Source organism: Equus przewalskii, unplaced genomic scaffold, assembly GCF_037783145.1.
Source record: "Equus przewalskii isolate Varuska unplaced genomic scaffold, EquPr2 ChrUn-13, whole genome shotgun sequence".
NCBI lineage: Eukaryota > Metazoa > Chordata > Mammalia > Perissodactyla > Equidae > Equus > Equus przewalskii.
Window position 1 is genome coordinate 5,986,409 of NW_027228750.1, and position 25,545 is coordinate 6,011,953.

Genomic DNA, 25,545 nt, shown 5'->3' on the forward strand with positions numbered 1-25,545 from the left:
GACCCAACTTAAATTCCATGACTAACCACCATAGTCACTCCCGTGTACATACTCTGATTCCTTTGCCCCAACCTTACGTCATCATACTTGCCTGGCTGAGACATAATTCTGCTTTAATTTCACTCTCCACCTACTCTACCTCAGCACACGTGGCTGAACACAGACAATGCTTACTAGTTCACTTTTAATTCACGATCACTAACCTCAAGAGGGCACTTAATGATGTGCGAAAAACCACAGGACATTTCTTTAGTCCACTCACTCTGACACTCTCCTACATAACCTCTTCATACCTTCCTTCTCCTTACATCTTCCAGTACTTCTGTCTTATCCCTAATCTCATTTGATGACCTTGTTTTCTATTTCACTGAGAAAACAGAAGCCAGCAGAAGAGAACTTCTACAAATTCCCCCATCACATCTACACAGCAACTGTGCCCATGTACTCCACCTTCTGCTGCTATGGAGGAACTGTCTGTGCGCCTAGATGAGGTTAACTCTCCAGTTATAAATTCTATCCCATCCACTCTTGCCTAGAGCAGTTCTCTCGCTCGCTCTCTTGCATCACCAATCTTCCCTATCTAGTAGATCACATCCATCTACATAAAAACAAGTTATTTCTTGATTCTTAGAAAGAAAGAAAATAATTCTTTTTCTCCTCTAGCAACCACCCCATTTCTCTTCTCTTTACACCAAACCTCCTTGAAAGAGTTTACACTTACTACCTCCACTTCCACTGTTCCATTTATCTCTGGAACTCACTCCAACAAGGCTTTTGATTTCTCATCAATAAAACGGTTCTTATCAAGGTCACCAGCCATCTCCATATAGCTAAATCCAATGATCAATTCTCAGTGCCCATCTTACCCGAGCTATCAGTAACATCTGACATAGCTGGTCACTCTCTTCCTTGAAACACTCTCTTCCCTGGCTTCCAGGACTCTGCACTCTCCTAGTACTCTTCCTACCTCACTGGCTCTTCTCAGTCTCCCTGACCTCCTATAGCGGAGTGCCATCTCAGGGCTCAGTCCTTGGACTTTTTCTCTTCTCTTTCTAGACGCTCTCTCTTGGTGATCTCATTCAGAGTCATTGCTATACAAGCTATATGCTAATGATGTCCAAATATTTATCTTCAGATAAGAACACAGACTTTTAAGTCCAACTTTAAACATGGTCTTTCCAACTGGATGTCTCATGGACATCTCAAACTTATAATACATAGCTCTGAAATTAGTTCTGCTGTGATTCTGTGGTTTTCTGCTCATGCTCTCAATTAGAAGTGTAAGATCTCGTAAGCAGTCACCACATCATTCAGGGGTACTCGAAAGGAGAAGGGTCCCCACTACTACAGTTCTGTTGGTTTTGCATTCAATGAAAAATATGCGAGTCGCACTCGGACATTTTCTTTGAGAGATTCAGAATTTAAACTCAAGATGTTGCTAACAAATCTTTCAGGTAATTTTTATTAGCATATTTCCAAACCTCTGAACTTTGTTTTGGTTGAAAGCTATATAGTTATATGTCACTTAATGACAGGGATATACTCTGAGAAATGCGTCGTTTTCTGTCATCGTGCGAGTATCATAGAACGTATTTACACAAACCTAGATGGTGTAGCCTACTGTATACACACTGAGGCTACATGGTACTAATCTTATGGAACCACCATTGTATACGTGGTCCACTGTTCACCAAAACATCATTCTGCAGCACATGACTATATCTTAAAACATCAACATTTTGTTCACAGCCTGTAAAGTAAAACTTAGGCCAACAAGATTTCCATATTCCAGCATCAGAAATGAATCCCAAATCTTTTAAGCAGCCGGGTAATGGCATACTATATTACTACTAATGACAACATTATTGATTTATCAAAATTGCCACTTGGGGCAACTCCAATTTACAAGGTGATTGACAGAGATGTTCTTTGTTCCATACAAAACCTTTAAAAAAAATTAGAATTCTTTCACTTGCTTTGCATATGAATATGGAATTATCTTTCACATAATTTTTGTAAAAAATTTTACTACTTCCAATTCAGCATCATGTTAAAGGCAACCTGTAAGATCAGTTAGAAGTCGTTCATCTATTCACAAACCTGCACCTCCACTGCCGTTAACAGCTTCCTTGTCCTCATCTTCTTCCTCTTCAGGAAGAGAACTGTCCATTCTTTCCATCTTGCTGACAGATGTAGTTCGTTTCCTTTGGGATTCTGTGTCAAACTCATTATCAAAAAGGACCTGATCAACTGGATCTGGCTGGAAAGGGCTGGGTTCTGCTGGAGGCTTGGGGGTTCCATAGAAGTTTCCTGAAGTGAACGAAATAACAGCAGCTGAAACTAATGTTGAATGGGCAGTCAGGAGAATATGACCTAGTGTGTGTCTCTGCCCTGTTATCTTATACTCAAGTTTTTGAACACCAAAAGGAGGCCAAAACACTTCTTGGGAGAAGAGGAGGCAGAAAGAGCATAAAGAATTAATTTCTCAAATGCCCTTCACCATGTATTATCTAACATTATCCAACATTTTAATACTGTTTGTACTAAAACTAGGAAGTTGACTTTATGTATGTAGGTTATTTATTCCTACAGGGCTTGCCTTCTATGGGTTCTAAATTAGGTCCTAATTTGTGAATTTAAATGCATCAATGCTCTCATGTAAGACTAATTGGCAAAAAAAAAAAGTGGGAGTTAAGGAGGAAAAAACTAACTCAAATAATTTTGTTCTGATGTGTAACATAATGAACTATTTTGGTAAAATGAGGAAATATGTGGGCAAAGGATAAAGCTAAGAACTAACCAGTCTGTGCTGAAATGTAGGCTGTTTATATAAAAGTAATTTTTAAAAGTTTTTCTGAGCATTCTAATTATATTATTTTATCTGACAATTTACTGAACAAATAGAGACATTATTAGCATAATTCAATATTGGCTTATTCTCAGGAAAGCAAGAAATACTTTAATATGTTAAGTCTTGAGGATCAGTAAATTTTACAGTAAAAATTAATGTTCCAGAATAGAATGAAAACAATTGAATATATTCTCAATTTGGCATGTAGTTCCCATTAGGCAGCCAAATACAATGGGACAGCACTCAATAGGTCTGGCTACATTGACAGTTTGTGGCTCCTGCTGGTTTTGATCTTATATCAATCACTATACTAATATCATAGAAAGATAAATATGGTTTGGGAATAAAATACTCATGATCTTCTCCTTTTTTTTTTTTTTAATGCTTTTTTGGTGAGGAAGATTGGCTCTGAGCTAACAACTATTGCCAATCTTCCTTTTTTTAATCCCTCCCCAAAGCCCCAGTACACAACTGTATACCCTAGTTGTAAGTCATTCTAGTTCTTCTATGTGGGACGCCACCATAGCATGGCTTGATGAGTGGTATGTAGGTCTGCACCCAGGATCCAAACCAGTGACCCTGGGCTGCTGAAGCGGAGTGCATGAACTTAACCACTTGGCCACAGGGCTGGGCCCCTCTTTTTTTTTAAGTCATATCTTCTAATCAAATTCCTTGGCTCCTAAGGAGGTAATTAGGATATTTATTCACATAAGGTAAATTGATGGGCTGTTTATTGGATTATTTAAGGTAAACACAATTTACTTTAATCCATGCATGCTTTGAGGGGGAAAGTATTAAGATGAATTCTTCAGAAATTTGACTTTGGGCAGTAATTGTCATTTAAGTACTGAACACAAAATAATGAAATCAAACCAAAAACTTTTCAATTGTATTTTGTGTCTCCCCACTCAACTACTTCCTTGCTTCCAAATCTATGTTTGAAATGGAGTCACTCCTGTCAGGCAGATGGATTCTGCAAAAGTTCCTACTAAAAAAGATTAAGAGGATCTCCGCAAACTCTCTTGCCCATAAGTAGAGCAAGGAGTCAGTGAAAAAGCCAGTTCACACTTCTCTGGGGCAGAGGGCACAGGAATGCTCTAAAGAGAGGTTACCTGGGGAGCGGGGTGCTCTCGGATCTCTATTTGTCCTGCATTACGTCCAATAATCACAGCACCAAGGAATTTGGATGCACCCTGACGAAAGTGAAAAGCCCACTTTTTCTAAGGATGGTAGTTTTACTAGAAACACATTTTTCAGTGTATTTTTGGTAATTATTACCCAATTCTAGGAAGTTCAACTTTTTCTTAGGGTGAAAATTAGAAAAATTCAGGATATTATGATTGGTATCCATAACCATTGATAAGATTTTAGGACCTCATAATAAATTCTGGCAGTTTCCTTATTTAAAAAAAAATTATTGGGCTTAGATCAAAAAGAAAACTAGCATTGGCTATAAATAAATTAGATCTATTTGTCTTGAGTTGTTGGTAAATATGAAGAGTTCAGATACAGCAAGATATAAAACTATGAGGGGCTGGCCTGGTGGCACAATGGTTAAGTTTGCACGTTCTGCTTCAGCGGCCCCGGGTTCGCCAGTTCGGATCCCAGGTGCGGACCTACGCACTGCTTGTCAAGCCATGCTGTGGCAGGCATCTCACATATAAAGCAGAGGAGGATGGGCACAGATGTTAGCTCAGGGCCAATCTTCCTCAGCAAAAAGAGGAGGATGGGCAGCAGATGTTAACTCAGGGTTAATCTTCCTCAAAAAAAAAAAAAGAAAGAAAGAAAAAAACTAAAAATAACTAAATAAAACTATGAGATTTATGAACCCTGACTATAGTTATCAACAGGAAAAATTTTTCATCTTTTTGAAGCTGTTTTGGAGCTTTTTGTGTTTCTTTTTTCTTTGCTGAAGGCTTTTTCATTATTATAATAGAATTACCAACTATTAAATATTTTAAACATATATAAAATCACAGACAATAGTAACAGAATAGTGTTAGAAACATCCTTATGTATTTATTTATACATCCTCCAAATATTAACTTTTGCCAGATTCCTTTTAGGTCTCCTTTTTTTCCCTCTTCAAGGACATATATATATGGTCACATACACAGTTAGAGCCTTAACTTCCTAACTTCCTTAACTTTTTCATACAATTATACTTCTAAGACTTATTCCTGTTGATACACTGTAGATTCTAGACCATTTAACTGCTGTATAACAGTCCAGTTTTATGAACAAATTAAAATGTACTTTATTCATTCCTCTACAAAAGAGAGTTGTTTGGATCTCTTACTGCTTTAAATAGGGCTATAACGACTATTCTGGTACATGTCTACATACGCACATAGACAATGGCTTCTCTAGAGTAGGCATATAGAGAGGGAAGTGCTGGGTCAGAGTTCTGTGCATCTTCAAATTTACTAGCTATCGCTAAGAAGCTCTCCAAAGGGACTGTATCATTTTATACTCGTGCCAGCAGTGTATGGAAGTTTCCATTTCCCACAATTATCAGACTTTAAAATTTCTGCAATCTGGTGGGTGTGAAATGGTAGAAGATTGTTATTTCAATTTGCATTTCCTTTGAATTGAGCACACAGTAATTAATAATATGTAATATGCCAGTTTGTCATATACTATGTTCTTATACTTAACAAAACGTAGGAGAATATCTTTGAGATCTAAGGGCAGAGAAGGAATTCTTAAACAAAACTTCAGAAGCACAAATCATAAGAAAAACAATGATAAACCTAACAAACAAAAATTAAGGATTTTTGTTTAATGAAGAAACACAGGACAAAGTTATTAGGTGACATAATGGGAGAAAAAGCTATATCCAATAAGGGATTGGTACTAAATAAATATCTAAATATCTAAGGAATGTCTGCAAGCTGGAATGTGATTGAGAGCCCCATTTAAAAAAATGGACAAAGCAAATGAACAGACAATTTGCAGGAGTCCAAAAAAACTAACAAGCCTATGAAAAGATGCTCAAACTCTCTGACTACCAGAGAAACAAAAATTAAAATGAGATACTACTTCTATAAACCACCAAAATGGCAAAATTATAAAGCTGGATAATGTCAAGCGTTGACGAGGATATGGGGTCATTACTGTAGCCACTACAGAACCAAATCCTCATGCACTGCTGGTGGGAATGTAGACTGCAAGGCTATCCAAAACTACTTCATCAGATTAAGTATACATATACCTTATAACCCAATAATTCTGCTCCTGGGTACACATATTCCACAGACATTCTCATACAGCTCTATGAGAAGACACGTGTGAGAATGTTTGTTCCAGCTTTGTCTGTGGTGATGGAGAGTTGGAGGCAATCTGGAAGTCCATTACTAGCAGAATGGTTAAGTAAAATGCAGTGGATGCACAACATGGAGTACTATGCAGTGGTTAAAAAGCAATGAATTACGTGCAAATAAAGTATAGCAACATATATGAATCTAAAAAACATAGTAATAAATGAAAACATTTAAAAACCAAAATATATAACACAGTCCAGATGTAAATAATAAATACATGCACACAAGACACAAGACACATTTTACAAACACACATAATAACAAAAACATACATATTAAACATATCAGAATGGTTGCCTATAAAAGAGGGGTGAATGAGAGTAGGCTATTTCCATAAAAATAAAAAATAAGTAGCTGTCATTTCCTCTGAGAAGTCTTCACTGGCCACCTTCCCTAAATAAAACATTCCTATTATTTTCTTTAAATCCCTTGTTTTTGTTTCCTTCATAACATCTCAATTTATAGTTATGTTGTTTGTTTTTTCACTGCCTTCCCCGTTAAGATATGGGATTTATTAAGGCAGTATCAATTCAATATTGTTCATCACAGTATCTCTAGTCTCTCTTATAGTGCTTGGCACATAGCAGGTACTTAACAAAGGGACTGTTGAATGAATAAAGGAGGATGAAATGAATGAATGAATGAATGAGTTATGGGAGCTAAGCCCAGAAAGGCTAGGTGGGTCAAACTCAGCAGGCAAAAGGAAATCACTGAAGATTCTCAGGACTCGGAGAGAGACGTGACCAGAGCTGTACTTGAGGAAGACCAGCATGGCAGCAATGCGCAGAGAGAGCTGGATAGAGCGAAGAAGTTGGAACAAATGAGATTACCTGCAATAGCCCAGACTTCAGCTAGTCCTGTGGGCCTTCAATGAGGTGACAAAAGTGAAAAGAAAGGCACTGTGAAAGCTGCTACAAAGGAAGAAATGACTAGATTTGGTAACAGACTGGATGGGAACTGGGAGAAAAAGAAGGAAGTGATGACTCCACCGTTTTGAACTCATAGTGCAGCCAAAGAGAGAAATTACGAAGAATTACTCTTTTGGATAGAACCCAAAAGCACATTTGGATATGCTGAATTCAAGGTTAGGTATTTACTGAACACCACCTCTAGGCACTGAAGATAATATTGAATAAGAAAGACATGATGTCTGCCTTCATAGAGCTTGTGAAAAAGACAATTATAATAGCATGATAAAGCCATGATGGAAAAGTATACGGCACCATGGGAGTGGATAAGCTTGCCAGTGAAGAAGTTAGATAAGGGGAGGAAAAAAAGGATCTAAAATAGAATCATTTAAAAATTGAAATTGATCTTAAATCTGTACTTCCTAGAATCAAATGGGTAGAGGAAAGAGATACGAAAACCAATTATTCAGCTTTTGTTGTTTTTCCCCCTAATCTATATTCTCTCTTTTTCAAGATAGTCAAGGTATAAATAGATTTTGTTAAAGTGTACAGTGTTTGGATTCCCAACCACAAACAAAGCAATAAAAAAATACCTGTTGAGTTCATATGATGAATGTGAATTACTATGAAACATGCAAACTAGTGAGTTTCAATGATTTCACTATATTGTTCACAATCAACTTTATAATATTATGGAATGCTTTTGCTTATTGTTTACTACCATTTTAATTAGTTAGTTACAAATATCCTAAGCAAAAGAAAATTTTCCCAAAGACCAACAGAAAAAACTTAAAAAAAAATGGTATTTTACTGATCAAATTCCCTCTGAAAAAATTCCAGTCATTCAGATAGTCTTCTGGGTTGCTGCTGTTGTCAACATTTGGGGACATACCATCATACGTTCCACTTTCTAATAATGCTCCACTCTCTTCCAGTGCTTTGAACTGTTCAACAGAAATGAAATTATAGTCCACCCCTGGTACTTCCCCATCCCTGGGGGCCCTTGTAGTGCCTAAGGAAAAAAACAAGAAAAAAAAAATAGGTTGTAAAATGTTTTTTCAACTTATAAAATATTGAGAATAACAGAAAATTCAGTCTATAGAGAACATATGGGAGAAACAGACTATTGAACATATTGTACCTTCTGGAATGAGGATCAGAAAATTTCAGACAAGTTAACATTTCTAGGACAACAAATAACGTAGGATGAGGAAATCTACTTTAATAAAATCTACAGATAGCTATAAAATTCAAAACTACGAAAACTAAAACAACTTCAGTTGGTCAAAGGAAGCTTAACCTTCCAAGATACAACAGTTAATTCTTCTAAACCTCAATTATCATTACTTAACATTTGAAGGAGAGACAAATCCACCAATGATAGATGTCATCTTTACGGAGCTATCCTATACATTTTTTTCTTCCACAGCACAAATGTAAACTAATATTCTACTTACTAGAGTCATGAAGGACAATAAAAAGAAACAATTGTTAACAGTTCTTTTAATGAACTATTTTAAAAACTTGGGCAAATATATTATGAAATTATTTTAGACTAATGAATAAAAGGCTTAAGGCTTAAGACAGGTATTCACATAGTGCCTCCTAGCCATTATTCTCTTTAAGTAATTTCAAAAAATTAAGCAGTAAGTAAACTGTTTAATGAAATTCACTACAGTGACAGAGCACTAAATTTCTATCTAGTAAGGAATTCATGCTAAAGTAAAATCTTTCTTTCAGGTCCAAGGTATAAATTCAGGTTATGGCAGCATTGCTAGATGTGAATGAATTTTACTGAACAAGAATCAATACTCTCACAAACTGACATTAGAAATGTCATTGCAAATAGTAGAGAACACAAAAACGAGATCCAGGTATTCAGCCTGGAAATAAAGTTGGGATATTGTAGCAAGTCTGTGCGAGGATGCCTTCCCAAACCTGTTCCTGCTCCTGTGCTCCCTATTCAAAGGGCACTCCAAGCCAGAAACCTGAGAGTCAACCCTCTTGGGTTCCTCCCTCTAGTCCACATCCAGCCACCAAATCTGGTTGATTCCATCTCCTGAATACCTCTAGGATTTACATACTTTTCTTCATTCTCACACTTACCTAATTCATATCATTATCTAAGGCCTGTATTGTTGGTCTCCTAGGGTCAACCCTTCTCCCTGGCGACACCCCTTACCCAAACTGTAGCCAGTGACTTTTCTAAAACAATAATCTAAGAAAAAAAAATCTCTAAACCCATCAATAGTTTCTCACAATTCTCGGCATAAAATCCAGACTCTCCCTCTCCAGCTTCTTTCTTGCCTCACCCCTTTCACATTTTAGGCTTTAACCATAAAAGAGTTTTTCAATTCTTTTAATGTTCCTTGTACTAGCTTATCTCCCAGGCCTTTTGTCTAAGCCATTCCCTTCCCTGGAAGGGTTCCTATTCCCTTTCCCACCCTTACCTCAGTTAACTCCTACCCCTCCTTCAGGTCCTGGCTTACAAAGTTTCATTAGAGATTCTCATCTTTGGTATGGCAATATGTAGAGACCATGTCTACTTATTCAGAGTAACAGCTCCAAGTCTTGGCACAGTGTAAGAATCATAGCAGATAATATAGATAGTTGTTAAACAAATTAAGTGAAATTTTACACAAATGTAATTAGCACAATGCTTGGAAATATACTATTATTATTATAAATTAATTCACGGGAAACTATTAATTGCTCTTACTTTTTAGTTACATTACATTCTATTATATTCTGTAATATGTGAAAAAAATCCACAAAGATGATGATAAAACATTACAGTAAGGATCTCAAAAAATAATGATTGACATTCTAAGCAATAAAAATTGTATTCAATAAATTTCCCCCCTTATTTTTAGCCAAGTTTTTATAAAAACAAGCATTTCTGTATCTGTTTTACATCGCAGAGAATAAAAAATCTGGAAAACCTAACTTCCTTTGTTTTCTTAACACATTTTTTCAATATCAAATTTTGTTTCTCATATTTGACTAAAACTATATCGTTAGATTCCTGAAATCAACAGCTTTTAGCTCCGTATTAAGTAAAAATTAACATTAGAGGGGCTGGCCCAGGGGCGTAGAGGTTAGGTTCAGGCACTCCACTTTGGCAGTGTGGGGTTTGCAGGTTCGGATCCCGGGCATGCACCGCTCATCAGGCCATGCTGTGGCGGCATCCCACATGCAAAAAATAGAGGAAGACTGGTACAGATGTTAGCTCAGGGACAATCTTCCTCAAGCAAAAAGAGGAAGATTGGTAACAGATGCTAGCTCAGGGCTACTCTTCCTCTCTCACACACACACACACAAATTAACATTAGAAAATGAATTCAATGATTAAATTTAAAATTTAGAATTATTTGTGACAGGCGGAAAAACATGGTCACAATATTTTGCATCTCCTCCCATCAAGAGATGGGGCCCGTTGCCTCACCTCTCGAACCTAGACTGGATTTACGACTTGCTTTGAGTAATTTAATGTGGAGAATAGATGGATGTCTAGACTTCCATCTTTGCCTTCTTGGAATGGTCCCAATAGCAATGTTTGGAAGTCCAGGCTAGACTACTGAATGATGAGAGAGACCCAGTCAACAAACAGCACCAAGACCCAAGACATGTGAGTGAGGCTATCTTAGCCCCTCCAACTCCAGTTGAACTGCCGGTGACTGAAGCCACATGAGCGGTCCCAGTTGAGCTCAGCCAACTCATGGAATCATGAGAAATAATACACGATGGTTATTTTAAGCCATTAAGTTCTAGGGTAGTCTGTTATGCAGCAAGGGCTAATTGAAATATTATCCAAAAACTCTACTATAAAATATAATGACTAGATAAAATCTGCTTTAAGAGCAAACCTTATTATAATTAATACTATAAAAAGAGTGCTGACGCAAGGGGCAGGAGCACCACTGTGTTTCAGTCTGGGATTATTATTAATGATACAATTTTAAACAAGCACTTAATCCCTCTGGGCTTCATTCTCTTTCTGCAAAGTGGTGTTGACCAAGATGGTGTTCATGATTCTTTCCATTAATACATAAGAAATGCTACATGTGATTCCAACATACTTTGTAAGTCTTTAGACAAAGCTACTTACAAAGCAGTTTTAATGTTAATTCTCTTTATAAATATAAGTATTATAAGTTTTCACTTCCTCCCCCAAAAAACATGTAATTCCATATATATAAAAACGTTCTTCCCCTTTCCCTACCCTACCCCATTCTGTTCAGCATTCCAGAAAATTTATCTTTATATTCTCTTGATACTCTCTAAACTTAATGTAAAGCTTTCTACATCCCCTCCAATCACCACTATATTTCTTCTTTTTACATAAAAATTTCTCCAACAATTTCTGTTTACTCACAGTCTCCAATTCCTCTCCTCTCCTTCTCTCTTGAGCTCATGCCAGTCAGACCATTGCCTCACCCACTCCATGGACATAATAGCTATTTTCATCCATAGTCTCCATTTTGCTTAACCCAATGGTCAAGTCTCAGTCCTCACATTACCTGCTTATCAATATTTGACATAACTGATCATTCCCCCTTATTATTTTATTCTGAAATATATAGGAAAGTACATAAAACATATATGTAAAGTTTACCAAGTAATAATAAAGCAAACCCATCCAGTGAAGAAACAGAATATTCCCAGGACACCAAAAGCCGCAATCATAAATCTCTCCCTCTTTCCACCCCGAAAGGTAACCACCATTTTGACATCGTCATGATAATTTCTTTTTTAAATGTTTTTACCACCTAAGTAATGCATTTCTAAGCAACACAGCTTAGTTTTGCCTGTTTAGAAACTTCATATGAGTGGAATCAAACCATAGGCATCCTGTGTCCACATCAATACTTGTTATCATGTTTTTAAACTTCTGTCAACATGCTAAGTATGTAAAGGCATCTCACTTTGTATTTAACACGCAACTACCCTATGACATTAAACTCCTTTTCATATATTCACCAGCCAGAGATTTCTTCCTTTGTGAAGTAGCTGTTCCAGTCTTCTGCCACTTCTCTGTTGGGTTGCCTGTCTTTTTAAAACTGATTTGTAGTTCTTACATTCTGGATACTACAGAACTTCATCAAATCTAAGTAATCAACAGCTTATAAAACGCACCATTATTTTATCCCTAAAAAAGAAAAACACCTGGCAATTATAATTGAAAGATTCAATCTATTCTAAGATGCATTCCAATTGTAGAAAGGTTAAAATGTGAAATAATTATGTATTAGTATTGATGAAACACTGCAATCCTTTGTCAGGTATATGTGTTGCAAACAGAGTGTTTCTGCTCAATGAAATATGCTTTCTTAAAACAGTGCTTTCTGCAAAATTATGCATCAAAAATAATAGAGATCTTGGAGAATATAGGGTCAGAGTTCATCTCTCAAAATCTATCATAACTTTGTAACTACAGTGCTGGCAAAATCAGTAACAACTCTAGTTAAAAATATTAATACAATTTAAAAGTGTTAAATTCCTAATAAAAAGTATTAGAGCAAATAAAATACTTTTTTAAAAAAAAAAAATTTAAAAAAAGGAATGAAAAGAAAAAGTAGCTTGACAGAAAGAGGTACAAGGAGGGTTGAGTTACTGAATAATGAAGATAAGGCAAAATATGCAATAAACAATTTTAACACAAAGCACATGGTCAAAATAAGAAAACAGGCCAAATTAAGGTGAATCAGGTACAGTAGATGCAACACCCAGCTATGTTTGTATATTCTATGTTTACTTGCTGCTACTCGATGATACACAACATTAGCTTGCTGGGGAAAAAGGATAAGAACCACTATTACCTCAGCTAAACTGACATCTTTCTCCTACTTACTTATCAATCACATATGAACTTATTTGCATTACAGAAACAATCGTTGTAGCAGAACAGACAGTCTCTTCTCCCACTCTATGATCTTCTTTTCATCTTTTTTTTAATGGTCTTTTGATGACAGAAGTTTTTCATTTTAGTGTAGTCAAATATATCAATCCTTTCCTTTATAGCTAAAACTTTTTGTGCCTAGAAGAAATCCGTCCCAAGGCCATGGAGATATTCTATATTCTTTACATTGTATTATAGCTTTGCCTTTCACACTTAGTACTTTAATTCACTGAAATAGATTTTTTTTCATTGACAGGAGGTAGTAGCTCAATTTCCCCTCTTTCCAAATGGCTACTCGACACCATTTATTGAAAACTCAATTATTTCCCCCTCTGATTAGCCATGGCACTTCTGTCAGACATCTTACATAGAAACGTCTGTATAAAACTGGGTGTCTGCTGCTGGGCTTTCTATTACTTCCATTTATCTACTGACCATTTCTGCCCCATTATCACAGCGTTGTAATTATTATACTTTCATGATAAATCTTGAGATACAGTAGAGCAAGTACGCCTATTTTATTTTTTCTATTCATAGCCTTTCCATATAAATCCTGGAATCAGATAAGCAGGGTAAAAATGCTGGCATTTTTATGGGTTTAGAGTGAATCTACTAATCAATTTGAGGAGAACCGATATCTTCAACATATTGAGTCTTTAATCCATGAACAAGAAAACTCTGTCAATATATTTAGACCTTCTTTAATGTCCCTTAATTTTATCTCATAGAGGTCTTTCCACTTCTTTCGAGATTAATTTCTAGGTATTTCAAATATTTTTATGCTATTTTAAATGCTATCCTTTTGAAAACTTTCATTTTCTAATTATTGATGATATAAAAGAATACAGTTATGGGAGTTTATTTGGTCACTTTATTTGATATAATTTGCCTACAAGGAACCATCACCCCCAAAAGTTTCCTTGTGCTGCTTTGCAGTCTCCCACCTTGTGGTGGCTGCTGACCTGCTGTCACCATTGTTTTGTCTTTACGAGAATCTCATATAAATGGAATCAGGCATAAATTTGACTCCAGTAGTGGTTTGTGTCTGGCCTCTTTCACTCAGCATGATGCTTTTGAGATTTATTCATGTTGTGGGTCAATATCCTTTTATTGCTGAGTGGTATTCCACTGTACAGATACACCAAAATTTGATTAAGTATTCACCACTGATGGACATTTGGGCTGCTTCTAGTTCTGGATATTATAAATAAAGCTGCTATAAACTTACAAGTCTTTGGGTAGGCATATATTTAAATTTGTGTTGGGTTAATAGCTAGGAGTGGAATTGCTGGTTCATAATGGGAAGTGTATTTTTTTTTTGGTTTTGTTTTAAAGATTTTATTTTTCCTTTTTCTCCCCAAACCCCTCTGGTACATAGTTGTATATTTTTAGTTGTGGGTCCTTTTAGTTGTGGCATGTGGGATGCCACCCCAGCACGGCCTGATGAGCGGTGCCATGTCGATGCCCAGGATCTGAACCGGTGAAACCCTGGGCTGCCCAAGCTGGAGCGTGTGAACTCAACCACTCGGCCACAGGGCCGGCCCCAGGAAATGTATGTTTACCTTTATAAGAAAATGTCCCAAAGTAAATGTACTGCTTCGCATTCTCACCAGCAATACACGAGAGCTGAGCTGATTTACATTAGTGTTTCCATGTAAGAATGCCTTCCGGGAGTTTCTTGGCAAGTTTACTTTTTTCTAAATCCCAAGAAAAATCAATTGATAGGAAAAATGAGAAAAAAAGTGTTATAATTCCCTAGCAAGAATTAAAGTTTAACAATTTGACATAGAGATGTTACCAGTTTGAAGGAATCTAATGATACCAATTTAAAGCAAGAGCAGGAAACACTGAAAAGTAGGATCAAACGATCAAGTTAACATTTCCAGGGACCAGGACATAAGCACGTGGGAGAGCAGCGTCACAATCTACTCAGACAGTCCTAATGCACTGTTTCCACGCTGTATGTGTGCGGTCAAGGCCCTGTCTGCTAACTGTGGGTCTTTCCTGTGAATAAAATATTAATAATATTATATGCATCTATACTTTATATAAATCCTATAAGTAGTATTCCAAAAAAATTACAAGTTGTAGAGGCTAATAAGTCATTAAATTGGCACTTCTGACATGTGGTTCTGTGTAATGATTGTTGGGAGATCTGAATGTTATCTGAATACTATCCAATGATGCTCTCTGGCATTTTCCACTGTTTGAGTATTTGCTACATGGTTCAGAGCTTTGTAAATACTTGAATAGAAGAAATGAGAAGATGTGAATATTGTTGTAGAACACTTCAACCTGAAATCAGAAACTAGTCTAAAATCCAAAGTGAAAGCAATATAGATTTCAGTGGCAAAACCAAAATCAGAGCAAGGAGACAAAATATTTTCATCATTAAAAAAGACAACAAGCTTATATGAGTGACTAATGACTAACGCCCAATTTGAAGATGTTTTTGGACACACACACAACAATTTGATGAATATCAACGCAAACTGAAAAATGTTTTCTATGTCTGGAATATTTGTTACCAAATATCAAGACCATCAGATAATGCAACTGATACTTGTGTGCTTTAAAATTTCATTTTAGTAGTGAAAGATTCAAATACTAAATATGTGTGGTATTATCTTTCATTTTGTAAACGATTTTTATTTGGTATTTATTTTATGTTAATGTCTCCTTCTTTGAAGGTTTTCTATTAACAAATGTCTGTATCAGGTAAAGATTAGTTTAAAGTGTTATCATAATCTTGTTAATAACAGTAACAATAAACTAGTTGACTTTATATTGTCATTTTCTCTCTTTAAGTGCTTGGTGCACTCAGGAGAACCTATCCCACACCACAGTGTCTGTAGCCATCATTACTGCCATAGTGGACAAGTGCAGCAGTCATTTGCATTCCCAAGGTACTTGGTTCAGCTGGCACTTCAGCAAAATCAACCACAGGTTACACTATGACTAAGTTGTGATGCCACTTCTTGTCATAAATTACGAGTATCCTACTTCCCACTGGAAGGAACTTGGCACTGTGCTCAAGCCCAAGAACACAATCAAATCCAGTTCTAAAATTCCTTCTTAGAGGGTCTGTGCCCTGGGACCACTACCAGTACCAATTCTACATAGGCCAAGGTCCAAAGAAGAGAGAGAAACTACATGGTAACTTGAACAAGGACAGCTTAACATAAAGACTTATTAACTATTTACAAGGAATTAACTAAGAGGAAATAAAAGAGAACTCTAAAAAATACCACTCTACAGTTGAGGGAGAACACCCAAGTAAGGAGCAAACTTGGAAGAGAAGGATGCTCCTGAAGTCTGGAATTCAGACTTTGTTGGAAAGAGTGTGCTACTAGCCTGGGGACAGAGCTGCTTCACAGTCGGGGGGTCAAGGCTGGCAAGCAGGGAACTGTCTGCTGGAGTACCAATGAAATTCAGAGGCAAGATGCCTGCGGTGGTTGGTTGCAGTGGAGGGTGGGGTTTGGAATTTACTAGAAAACCATCTGGGACACTGGCTGAACTTGCCAGAAACCCACTGGAAAACCGCTTGCAGGGGATGCTGCCTAAACCTGGGGAGCCAGCTGGGGTGCCCATTGAACTCATCAGGAAACTGTGAGGAAGTTAGCCGGTGCACTGGTAGAACTCATGCAGCTACCCATGAAGGTGTTGCTGAATTTGCAGCTGGGAAGCTGACTGCTAAAGCACTGCTGAAACTTACTGAGGGTCTTTTTGCAGGTAGGACAAAAGGAAAAAGACACTGGAACCAGGAAAACAAGTCTCTTCTTTCTCCCGTATCCTTCCTGTACCCTCTACTGACAAAGCTCAACATTGTGCCAGTTGGCAAGGGAGAAATGTTGCAGTATCATAAGCAAGCAAAAGAGTAAATTTGAAGGCAAGAGGCAGTAAGTAGTAACTGGCAGACTAGTTTTCTGAGAGATTCTATCATGATGAGAGTTGAATTTTGTCAAATGTTTTTTCTGCATCTATTGAGAAGATCATATGGTTTTTCTTTCCTAGTCTGTTACTATATTAATTTCCAAATGTTATGCCAACCTTGCATTCCTGGGACAAATCCTACTTGGTTATAATGTGTTATCCTTTCTGTATATTGCTATATATTTATTTGCTAAAATATTTAAAGGATTTTTAAATCTATGTTTATGAAAAATTTTGGTTGAGTATTCTTTTCTGTTAATGTTATTGTCTGGTTTTAAAATGAGGATAATGATCAGATCATAGAAAATGTACTGGGAAATGTTCCCTCCTCCTCCATTTTCTAGAAGAATTTGTGTAGAATTGCTATTATTCTTTAAGTGTTTGGGACAATCCACCAGTACCATCTGGGCCTGAAGTATTCTTTATGGGACAGTTACAAAATACAAACTCAATTTCTTTAATAGACAGAGAGCTGTTCAGTTCCTCTATTTCTTCTTGAGTGACCATCAGTAGTTTTTGTCTTCCAAGGAATTTGTCTACTTCATCTCAATTGTTGGATTTACTGCCTTAAAGTTGTGTAGAAAATTCCTTATTATCCACTTAACATCTGTAGGATTTTTAGTGATACCACCTCTCTTATTGCTAATATTGTTAATTAGTGGTTTCTCTCTTTTCTACCAAGTAGTATGGCTAGAATTTTATCAGTTTTATTGATCTGAAAGAAAGAGCTTTGGTTTTCATTGATTTTTCTCTACTGTTTCTCTGTTTTCAAGTTCATTGATTTCTGCTCTTATCCTTATTATTTCCTTCCTTCTACTTAATTTAGGATCACTTTGCTCTTCTTTTTCTAGATTCTTAAGGTAGAAGTTTAGATCATTGATTGAGAAATTTACTATTTTCTAATATAAGCATTTCATATTATAAATTTCCCTCTAAACACTACAGTAGCAACATCCCACAAACTGATGTGTTTGATGTTTTGATATGTTGATTTGTATGATAGTTTGTAATTTTCTTTTGTCTCATTCTTTACCTCAGAGGTTAGTTAGAAGTGTGCTATTTAATTTCCAAATATTTGGAGATTTTCCAGATATCCTTCTGTTAATGATTTCTAATTTAATTTCATTGTGATCAGAAAACATATTTTGTATGATTTAAATCCTCCTAAATTTATTGACTCTTGCTTTATGGTCCAGAATATGATCTATATTTGTAAACGTTCCATGTGCACTAGAAAAGAATGCATATTCTTCTGTTGTTGGATGGCAAAGTCTAATAAATAGTAATTAGGTCAAGTTGATTGAAGTTGTTATTCATGTTACAACCTTATTGACTTGTTGCATACTTTTTCTAAAAGGGACGTTGAAATCTTGAACTATAATTATGAAGTTGTCTATGTTCCTTTCAGTTCTATCACTTTTTTATCATTTCCATTCCACCTGAAAAATTTCCTTTAATATTTCTTATAGCACAAGTCTACTGGTGAAAAATTCCCTCACCTTTTTTTGTCTGAAAAATTCTTTATTTTTAAGGACATTTTTTGTTGTATATAGAAATCCAGGGTTGCATTTTTTCCTGTCAGCATGTTAAAGACGATGTGTAATTGACTTCTGGCTTGTACTGTTTCTGTTGATAAGTCTGTAGTTATTCTTTGTTCTCTTGTATGTAAAGTTTTTTTTTTTTCTCCTGTCTGTCTTTCACATTTTCTCTTTTTCACTGGTTTTCAGCAATTACATTATGACATACCTTGATGGGGCTTTTTTTATGTTTCTTCTGCTTGGAGTTTTTTGAGCTTCTTAGATCTGTAGATTTATAGTTTTTAACAAATTTAGAAAAATTTCAGCCTATTTCTTCCAATATTGTTTCTGCTTCCCCCACTTTGGCTTGATAGTGTGCCATAGATCAATATGAACAGACCACCACAGTCCTGTTCTGTCTATAATCCAATGTCTAAAAACAGTTGTTACATATATCTTGCCTAATTTCCAGTTGTTTATCATAAGAGGGTAAATCCAGTACCACTCAGTTCTTCACGGCAGAAGTAGAAGTCTCTCTCTCTCTCTTTGGTTGTTTAAAAAAAATGTTCACCTTTTGTCTTTTTCCTCTCCATGTTTCAGTTTGATTAGTTTATATTGCTATGTCTTCAAGTTCACTGATCTTTTCTTCTGCAGTTTCCAATCTGCTAAGCCCATCCAGTGATTTTTTTTTGAAGTTCCATTTACTTCTTTTAAAAAACATATTCCATTTTCTCTTCATTCTATTCGTATTGCCCTTTAAACCTTGGGCCTATTTATAATAACTTTAAAATTCTTGGTATGGTTATACCATTATCTGTGTCATTTCTGGGTTTTTTTTTTATCAACTGACTTTTCTTTTGATTATGGGTCACATTTTCTTGCTTTTTTGTATGTCTGGTAATTTTGTATTAGATGCTGGACATTGTGAATGTTATGTTATTCAGCATCTAGATTTTGTTGTCTTCCTTTAAAGAATGTTATTTTTCCCCCTTCCTTCCTCCCTCCCTCTCTTCCTTTCTTCCTTACTGTCTTTTTCCTAACAGTTAAGTTACATAAATATTTCCTTGACCCTTTTGGGGCTTGCTTAATTAAGCTTTGTTAAAGTGGGCCTCAAGTTGCTTAATCTATGGCTGGCCATTTAAGCTCTACTAGTAAGTCATAACCCTTATGCGGTCTCTCCACTCAGGCTGGTTGGAACTCAGATTTCTCCCAGCCCTGTGTAAGTTCTGGGAATTGCTAACCTTCTCCCAGAGAATTCTTTGCCTGGCCATGTGAAGTCTCATCCTGTACATTCTCAGCTTAGTATTCAGCAATAGACTCGAGGAGGCACCTACACAGATTGCTTGAGCTCCTTTTCTTCATAGCTCTCTCTGACACCCTGTCCTGCAAATTCCAGACACTTCAGGTTTCTTGAACTTAGATTCCTATCCCCTCAACTCAGAGTCTTCTGTACTCTGCCTGGGCTCTCCATCCCTGTTCTGTGGTCCAGATAGTGCCTCCAGACAGAAACTTTAGAAAATCATAGGACTCCTTTGTGTGTAGTCTCCTTTCCTCTTCTCTTAGGGATCACAGTCTCGTTCTATCTATAGTGTAATGTCTGACAATGGTAGAAGTCTTTCTCTCTCTCTCTCTTATTAATCTTGTTGCTCAAATTGTCTCAAATTTTGTCACTGGGCACCTCTTCTAGCTGTCGGGTTTTTTTTTTATGTCCTTCTATATGTCCCCATAACTTTTTAAGCATTTATATACTTTCTGGTACAATTAGATGTCCCAATCTCATCTTGTACTTTCCTTGCCCCAGACCTGGAATCAGAATTTTCTCCAAGAAGATCTGGTAACTTTTAGTAAATAATGATAATTAGAGGCCAGATGTGACCATTTGGTGTGCTAACTGCTACTGATATATCATCACATCTATCTTCTTGGAAGGGTTGTAGGCACTTAAATTTGTAAGTTAAAAGCTCCTGTCAGGATCTGAAAAGGCTGCAGCTGTTAAGACCCTATGAATTAAAGTGAAATATCTTGTAGCTCCTTTCTAGGACTACACCTCACAAGGAGGAGAAACTGCAAAACTAGGACAGTAAAGTAAATTTAAAAGAAGGTCCAAGTAAAAGTGGAAGAGGGCAGCAGAAAGTACAAGTACATATTTTTATTAACTTGTTTTAACAAGGAAAGAGGGAGCTCTACAGCTATGAAATTAAAAATGCTGCCCTGAGACACCCCATGCAGGCAAAATACCAAGTTACTTATATAAGAATGAAAATAAGATTGTTTCCAGACTTTTTAAGAGCAACGCTTTATGCCAGAAGACAATTAGATAATTGACTAACATAATTAAGATGGTCAAGAAAAGAAAATATGAACCAAAGAGTTAATATCCATCCAAACAAACTTTAAAGTATAAAGGCCACAGACAAACCACTGTGATGATCCTGTGAACCCTTCCTGGGAAATCTAGTTGAGAACAAGCTTTAGACAACCACAATTATTGAAGAAAAGCAATTAAGGATTGGTAGTTAGATTAAGTATGTATTTACCCACAGAATAAAGAATAAATGATGATTATAAAGGGAAGAGTGCAGTATGTAATGGCTGTTTGTTTTGCCAATATAAATACAGCTCAAGTATCAAAAAACAGCGAGAATAAGGAAAGCATATGCAAAGTAGAATAAGCTCACTGATTACATTTGTTGGGAGTAAAAAGATACTACTTCATGTTAGATGATGGGAGAGAAAAAGGGAAGGGGAAGAAGCGATGACTAGATAATTTTAATATTGCTCATTGTTGGGACAAAAACAAAAAAGGAGAGGAGGAATAAAGAACATTATATAAAGGTATAAAGATAGCCACTAGAATAAAGACACAAACCTTCCCAAAAAGAGAGAGATGAAATAAAATAGACTACATAGTGAAAGGCTTTTTATATAAAAGACTTGTATGTGGGTAAAATAGAAAAACATAAGAAAACCGAGACTAAAGATAGTGATCACATCAATAAATATAAAGAAAGTTTCACATTGGCTACTATTCATAAAACAAAGAAATTCAGAACAATGAAAGAATAAAAAGATGGACAATGATATCAGGAAAATGCAAAGAAAAGAAGGCAAGAGTGGCAATTCTGAAATCTGGCAAGGTAGGTTTATGGGAGGAAATCATAGATAAGAAGTCAGACTTTAAAACAAAAAACAAAATATTTTATACTGTGTTAAAGAATATAGACTGGGAGTCACTGGGAGTCTTTGAAGGATAAACTATAGACGGACAAGAATCAGACGTGCACTTTAAAGACAGAGTGGACTGAGGTGACATGGGAGGCAGGGGACGCAGTTAGCACAGGGAAGGGAGAAACACTGCTTAAGCATCTACTCCAGGCTACGTGGTTTATATTCATGTTCTCATTTTAACTCTAATAACAACTATATGAGGTGAGTCTTGTTATTAACATTTTATTTATGGATATTCTGGGGCTCAGGAAAATTAAGTGACTTGCCTAACTGAAGCAACTAGTAAGATGCTAGAATCAAGATTGTGAAGTCAGTTTTACCTAACTCTTTGCCACTATATAATGCTATTTGTTGTTAAAAAAAGAAAAAAAGAGTTCAAGCAAGAAAGGGTGAGGGTCTAAGGCAGTGAAAACAGATAAGATATTTAAGAAGCATAATTAGAAAGGCTTGCTGATGGACTGGACACGGTGCAAGAGTAAATAAGAAAAAGAAATCAAGAATTCCAGGGCAATTGCAAAAGCTAGTATCCACAAGGAGTCACAAATATATTGAAAACAAAAACAAATCAGAAGGTCCTTTTATGCTCTTTTACTGTTTACTGCTTTTTATTCTTCCCCAGACTGCATTAACTAAAGCCAAAACTTAAGCAAACATTACTTCTTGTTATGCGTTCAAAAAAAAAAACGAAAACACCATTACAATGACCAGGTCCTATGAAAACTATTAAGTTTGGAAAAGCTATACCAACATGTACATAAAAATTCGAAATGGATTACCACAAAGAAGGCATTGCATGCTTCTCTCTTTTTTCCTTTGGGGAAGGAGCAGATTTTAAAATTAATAACATCTTAATAATTAATACAAAAATGTTTGTCCTCAGTGTACAAGGCATTGAGAGCAGAAAGTCTTCATATTGCATAGGCTTTAGAAATCGATTTATAGGAATAAACTCTAGTTTGCAACAGGTACGTATATATTCTTGAATTCTTAAAAGTCTAATGACTTTAAAAAGTCACAATATAGAATCTTTAAAAACAAAACCCTCGCAAGTCCTCTGAAAATTTTTCTCCGTAGTCAATTTTTGTTTCATTCTGGTGCCCCAACTTAGTCTTCACAGTTTCACAGGAGATACTCTATTGAACTGTTTCTAGCGTCTGATTAGTTAAATAGGGATATTTCCGCCTCATTTCTTTTATTCCGTCTCATACTTACATGGAATGGTTCTCAAGTAGAGATTATCTCTGATGACTTGCTGTAGTTTGTGGTCAATTGATCCTTTCTGAAACTGAAGACTCAGGTAATGTCGCAAATCTTTATTAATGACTTTGCCTACAAAAAAAACCAAAACATTTAACTGTTAGATCACCAGTGAAATACAGATGCTAGTGGTTGGATACCCTTAAACCATTTAGCTATAAACAGGAAAAAGAAATCAGAATATTTTACTAAAAACAAGATAACTAATGCCAAACTATTATAGGTACTATAATTAAAATATATACCTGAAATACATAATGTGGGTATAATTTTACACGGTTAGGGAGGGAGAAGGTATAGGTAAGAGAATATGACAAATACCCAAGGTAATTTCATTCAGGCCCATAGCTTTAAATACCATCTATATACCGATAGCTTCCAAATTCCTATCATGTCTCTATCCCTGAGCTCTCTCTACCAAGCTCCAAACTCATCAACTTCATTCATATATATTGCAGATATATTTGGAAGTCAAATAAGGACCTCAGGTTTCAGATAGCCAAAACAGAAGTCTTAATTCCACCCTCCCCCAGTGTTTTCCTCTCCTCTAGTTTTCCCTGTCTTAGAAAATTATAGCACCACCAACCCAGTGGAACAAAACCACAAGCTATAAGTCACCCTGTATGTCTCCTTTTCTCTTCTATCCCCCAGATCCATAGTAACTTTTGTCAGTTCTACCTCCAAAACATACCCCTTACTATCCACTTTTCTCCTTCCCATGGCCACCACCCCAATCTAAGCCACCATCATTTCTCATCTGGAATCTGTAACAGCCTTCTAATGGGTCTTGCATCCATTCTTGCCTCCTTCCCGCTCCCACCATTCACACAGAAACCAGAGTGCGATTTAAAACATAAATCAGATAATCGCTACTCTGTATGGAGCCACCCAATGACTTCTTAGTGCACCTGGAATAAAATACAAACTTCTAAGCATGGCCTAAGGCCCTCCATGTTCTAGCTCTGGCCATCTCTGACCCAAACTCATTCACTCTTCCCCCTCTCAAACTATGCTCCACCCACACTGGCCACCAAAAAAACCAAATGGGCCCCACCTCAGAGCCTTCGGCCTATCACTAGATTCAACAGGCATTTTCTGTCCACTTGCCTGAGTCCCAGATACAATGCGCATAAATAAGAGAGTCAAAAATTTTTTTCCTTATTTTTGAGAGAAATGGGAGATAAATAGAGGAATATTAGACATCTCAGAAATGTTAAGCAGAAAAAAAACGCAACTGCAGGAATCTGAAAGCAGTGAATTTGTAGTAAGAGTTGAACTTCAAATGAAAATCAAAGCAATCCAAACGCTGTTCATTAGACAAGACTTTAGACAATTAGAAAAGAGCAATGCTAAGACAAAACAGATTATCTTATTGGAGAAAAAATGACTAGCTGATTAAAATACACTCTTTGTTTTATTTGGAACAGCGTGATTATGACAAGATTAGATAAGTGAAAAGGTTACTACAGATAAGTTCATTCTTTTAACTACTATTCCATAATGTAACATTTCTAAACTCCCCTCTTGGTCTTTTCTCACATGTATAAATAAACATAACCTATTTGAGAGGGTGTTAATATAAGCAGGAAATCAGAGTGCTTCTAACATTTAGAGATAACATTCAGATCCTAAACTAATAAACATAAATCAAAAAGTCCCTGTTTTGCCTTGCCAAAAATAGATGCTGAGGAAAGGGGGCACCTTTGTGATCAAAGAAGAAAACTCAAAGGATGTTTACAGGGCTAACAAAGAAGAATCCCTAGTCCCAGAAGTTGCTTCTGCCAGGCATTTTAGGGGCCCCACGAACCTAAGTCCAATTTCAATGGAATCATATTATTTTTTATTTATATGACAGTACTTGTTCATTGCTGGGTAGAAGAAAAATCTAATTCACAATCAATACTGTACAAGTTCATTGTTATTAAACAAAAACATAATGGGTTCATTAAGTTTTTTAAAAGTTAGGGAAGAAGTGTTTCAAATGCTTGTAATAAATATTATGCAAAACTTCAGCAGATTGTTATATATAGGTGCTTAAAAGTGTTTTAGTACACCATACACAAAAATTAACTCAAAATGGATTAAAGACTTGAACGTAAGACCTAAAACCATAAGACTACTAGAAGAAAATATAGGCAGTACACTCTTTGAGCTGGCTCTTAGCAGTATCTTTTTGAATACCATGTCTACTCAGGCAAGGGAAATAAAAGAAAAAATAAACAAATGGAACTACATCAGACTAAAAAGCTTCTGCAAGGCAAAAGAAACCATGAATAAAACAAAAATAGAATCCACCAACTGGGAGAAAATATTGCAAATCATAAATCTGACAAATGGTTTATTTCCAAAGTACAAAAAGAACTCCTACAACTCAACAACAAAAAAAAACAAAAAAACAAACAACCCAATCAAAAAATGGGCAGAGGATATGACCAGACATTTTTCCAAAGAAGATACACAGATGGCCAACAGGCACATGAAAAGATGTTCAACATCACTAAGTATTAGGGAAATGCAAATCAAAACTACAATGAGATACGAGCTTACAACCATCAAAATGGCTATTATTAAAAAGACAAGAAATAACAAGTGTTGGAGATGATGTGGAGAAAAGGGAACCCTTATATGT

The 25,545-nt window shown here is 36.1% G+C and overlaps 1 protein-coding gene across 9 annotated transcripts in view; it reads right to left on the reverse strand.

Moving 5' to 3' along the window:
- Window positions 1–25,545, reverse strand: part of MAGI3 (membrane associated guanylate kinase, WW and PDZ domain containing 3) — a 219,450-nt gene that overhangs the window by 60,973 nt on the left and 132,932 nt on the right. For 6 of the 9 annotated variants that reach the window (XM_070607888.1, XM_070607887.1, XM_070607885.1 and 3 more), the window contains exons 2-4: window positions 22,872–22,988; window positions 7,975–8,094; window positions 2,101–2,310 (exon numbers count right to left, since the gene is read on the reverse strand). In XM_070607888.1, coding sequence (XP_070463989.1) covers window positions 2,101–2,310; window positions 7,975–8,094; window positions 22,872–22,988 — 447 coding nt within the window. The remainder of the gene's footprint in view (window positions 1–2,100; window positions 2,311–7,974; window positions 8,095–22,871; window positions 22,989–25,545) is intronic. The other 3 variants (XM_070607886.1, XM_070607893.1, XM_070607890.1) reach the window with 2 other exon arrangements.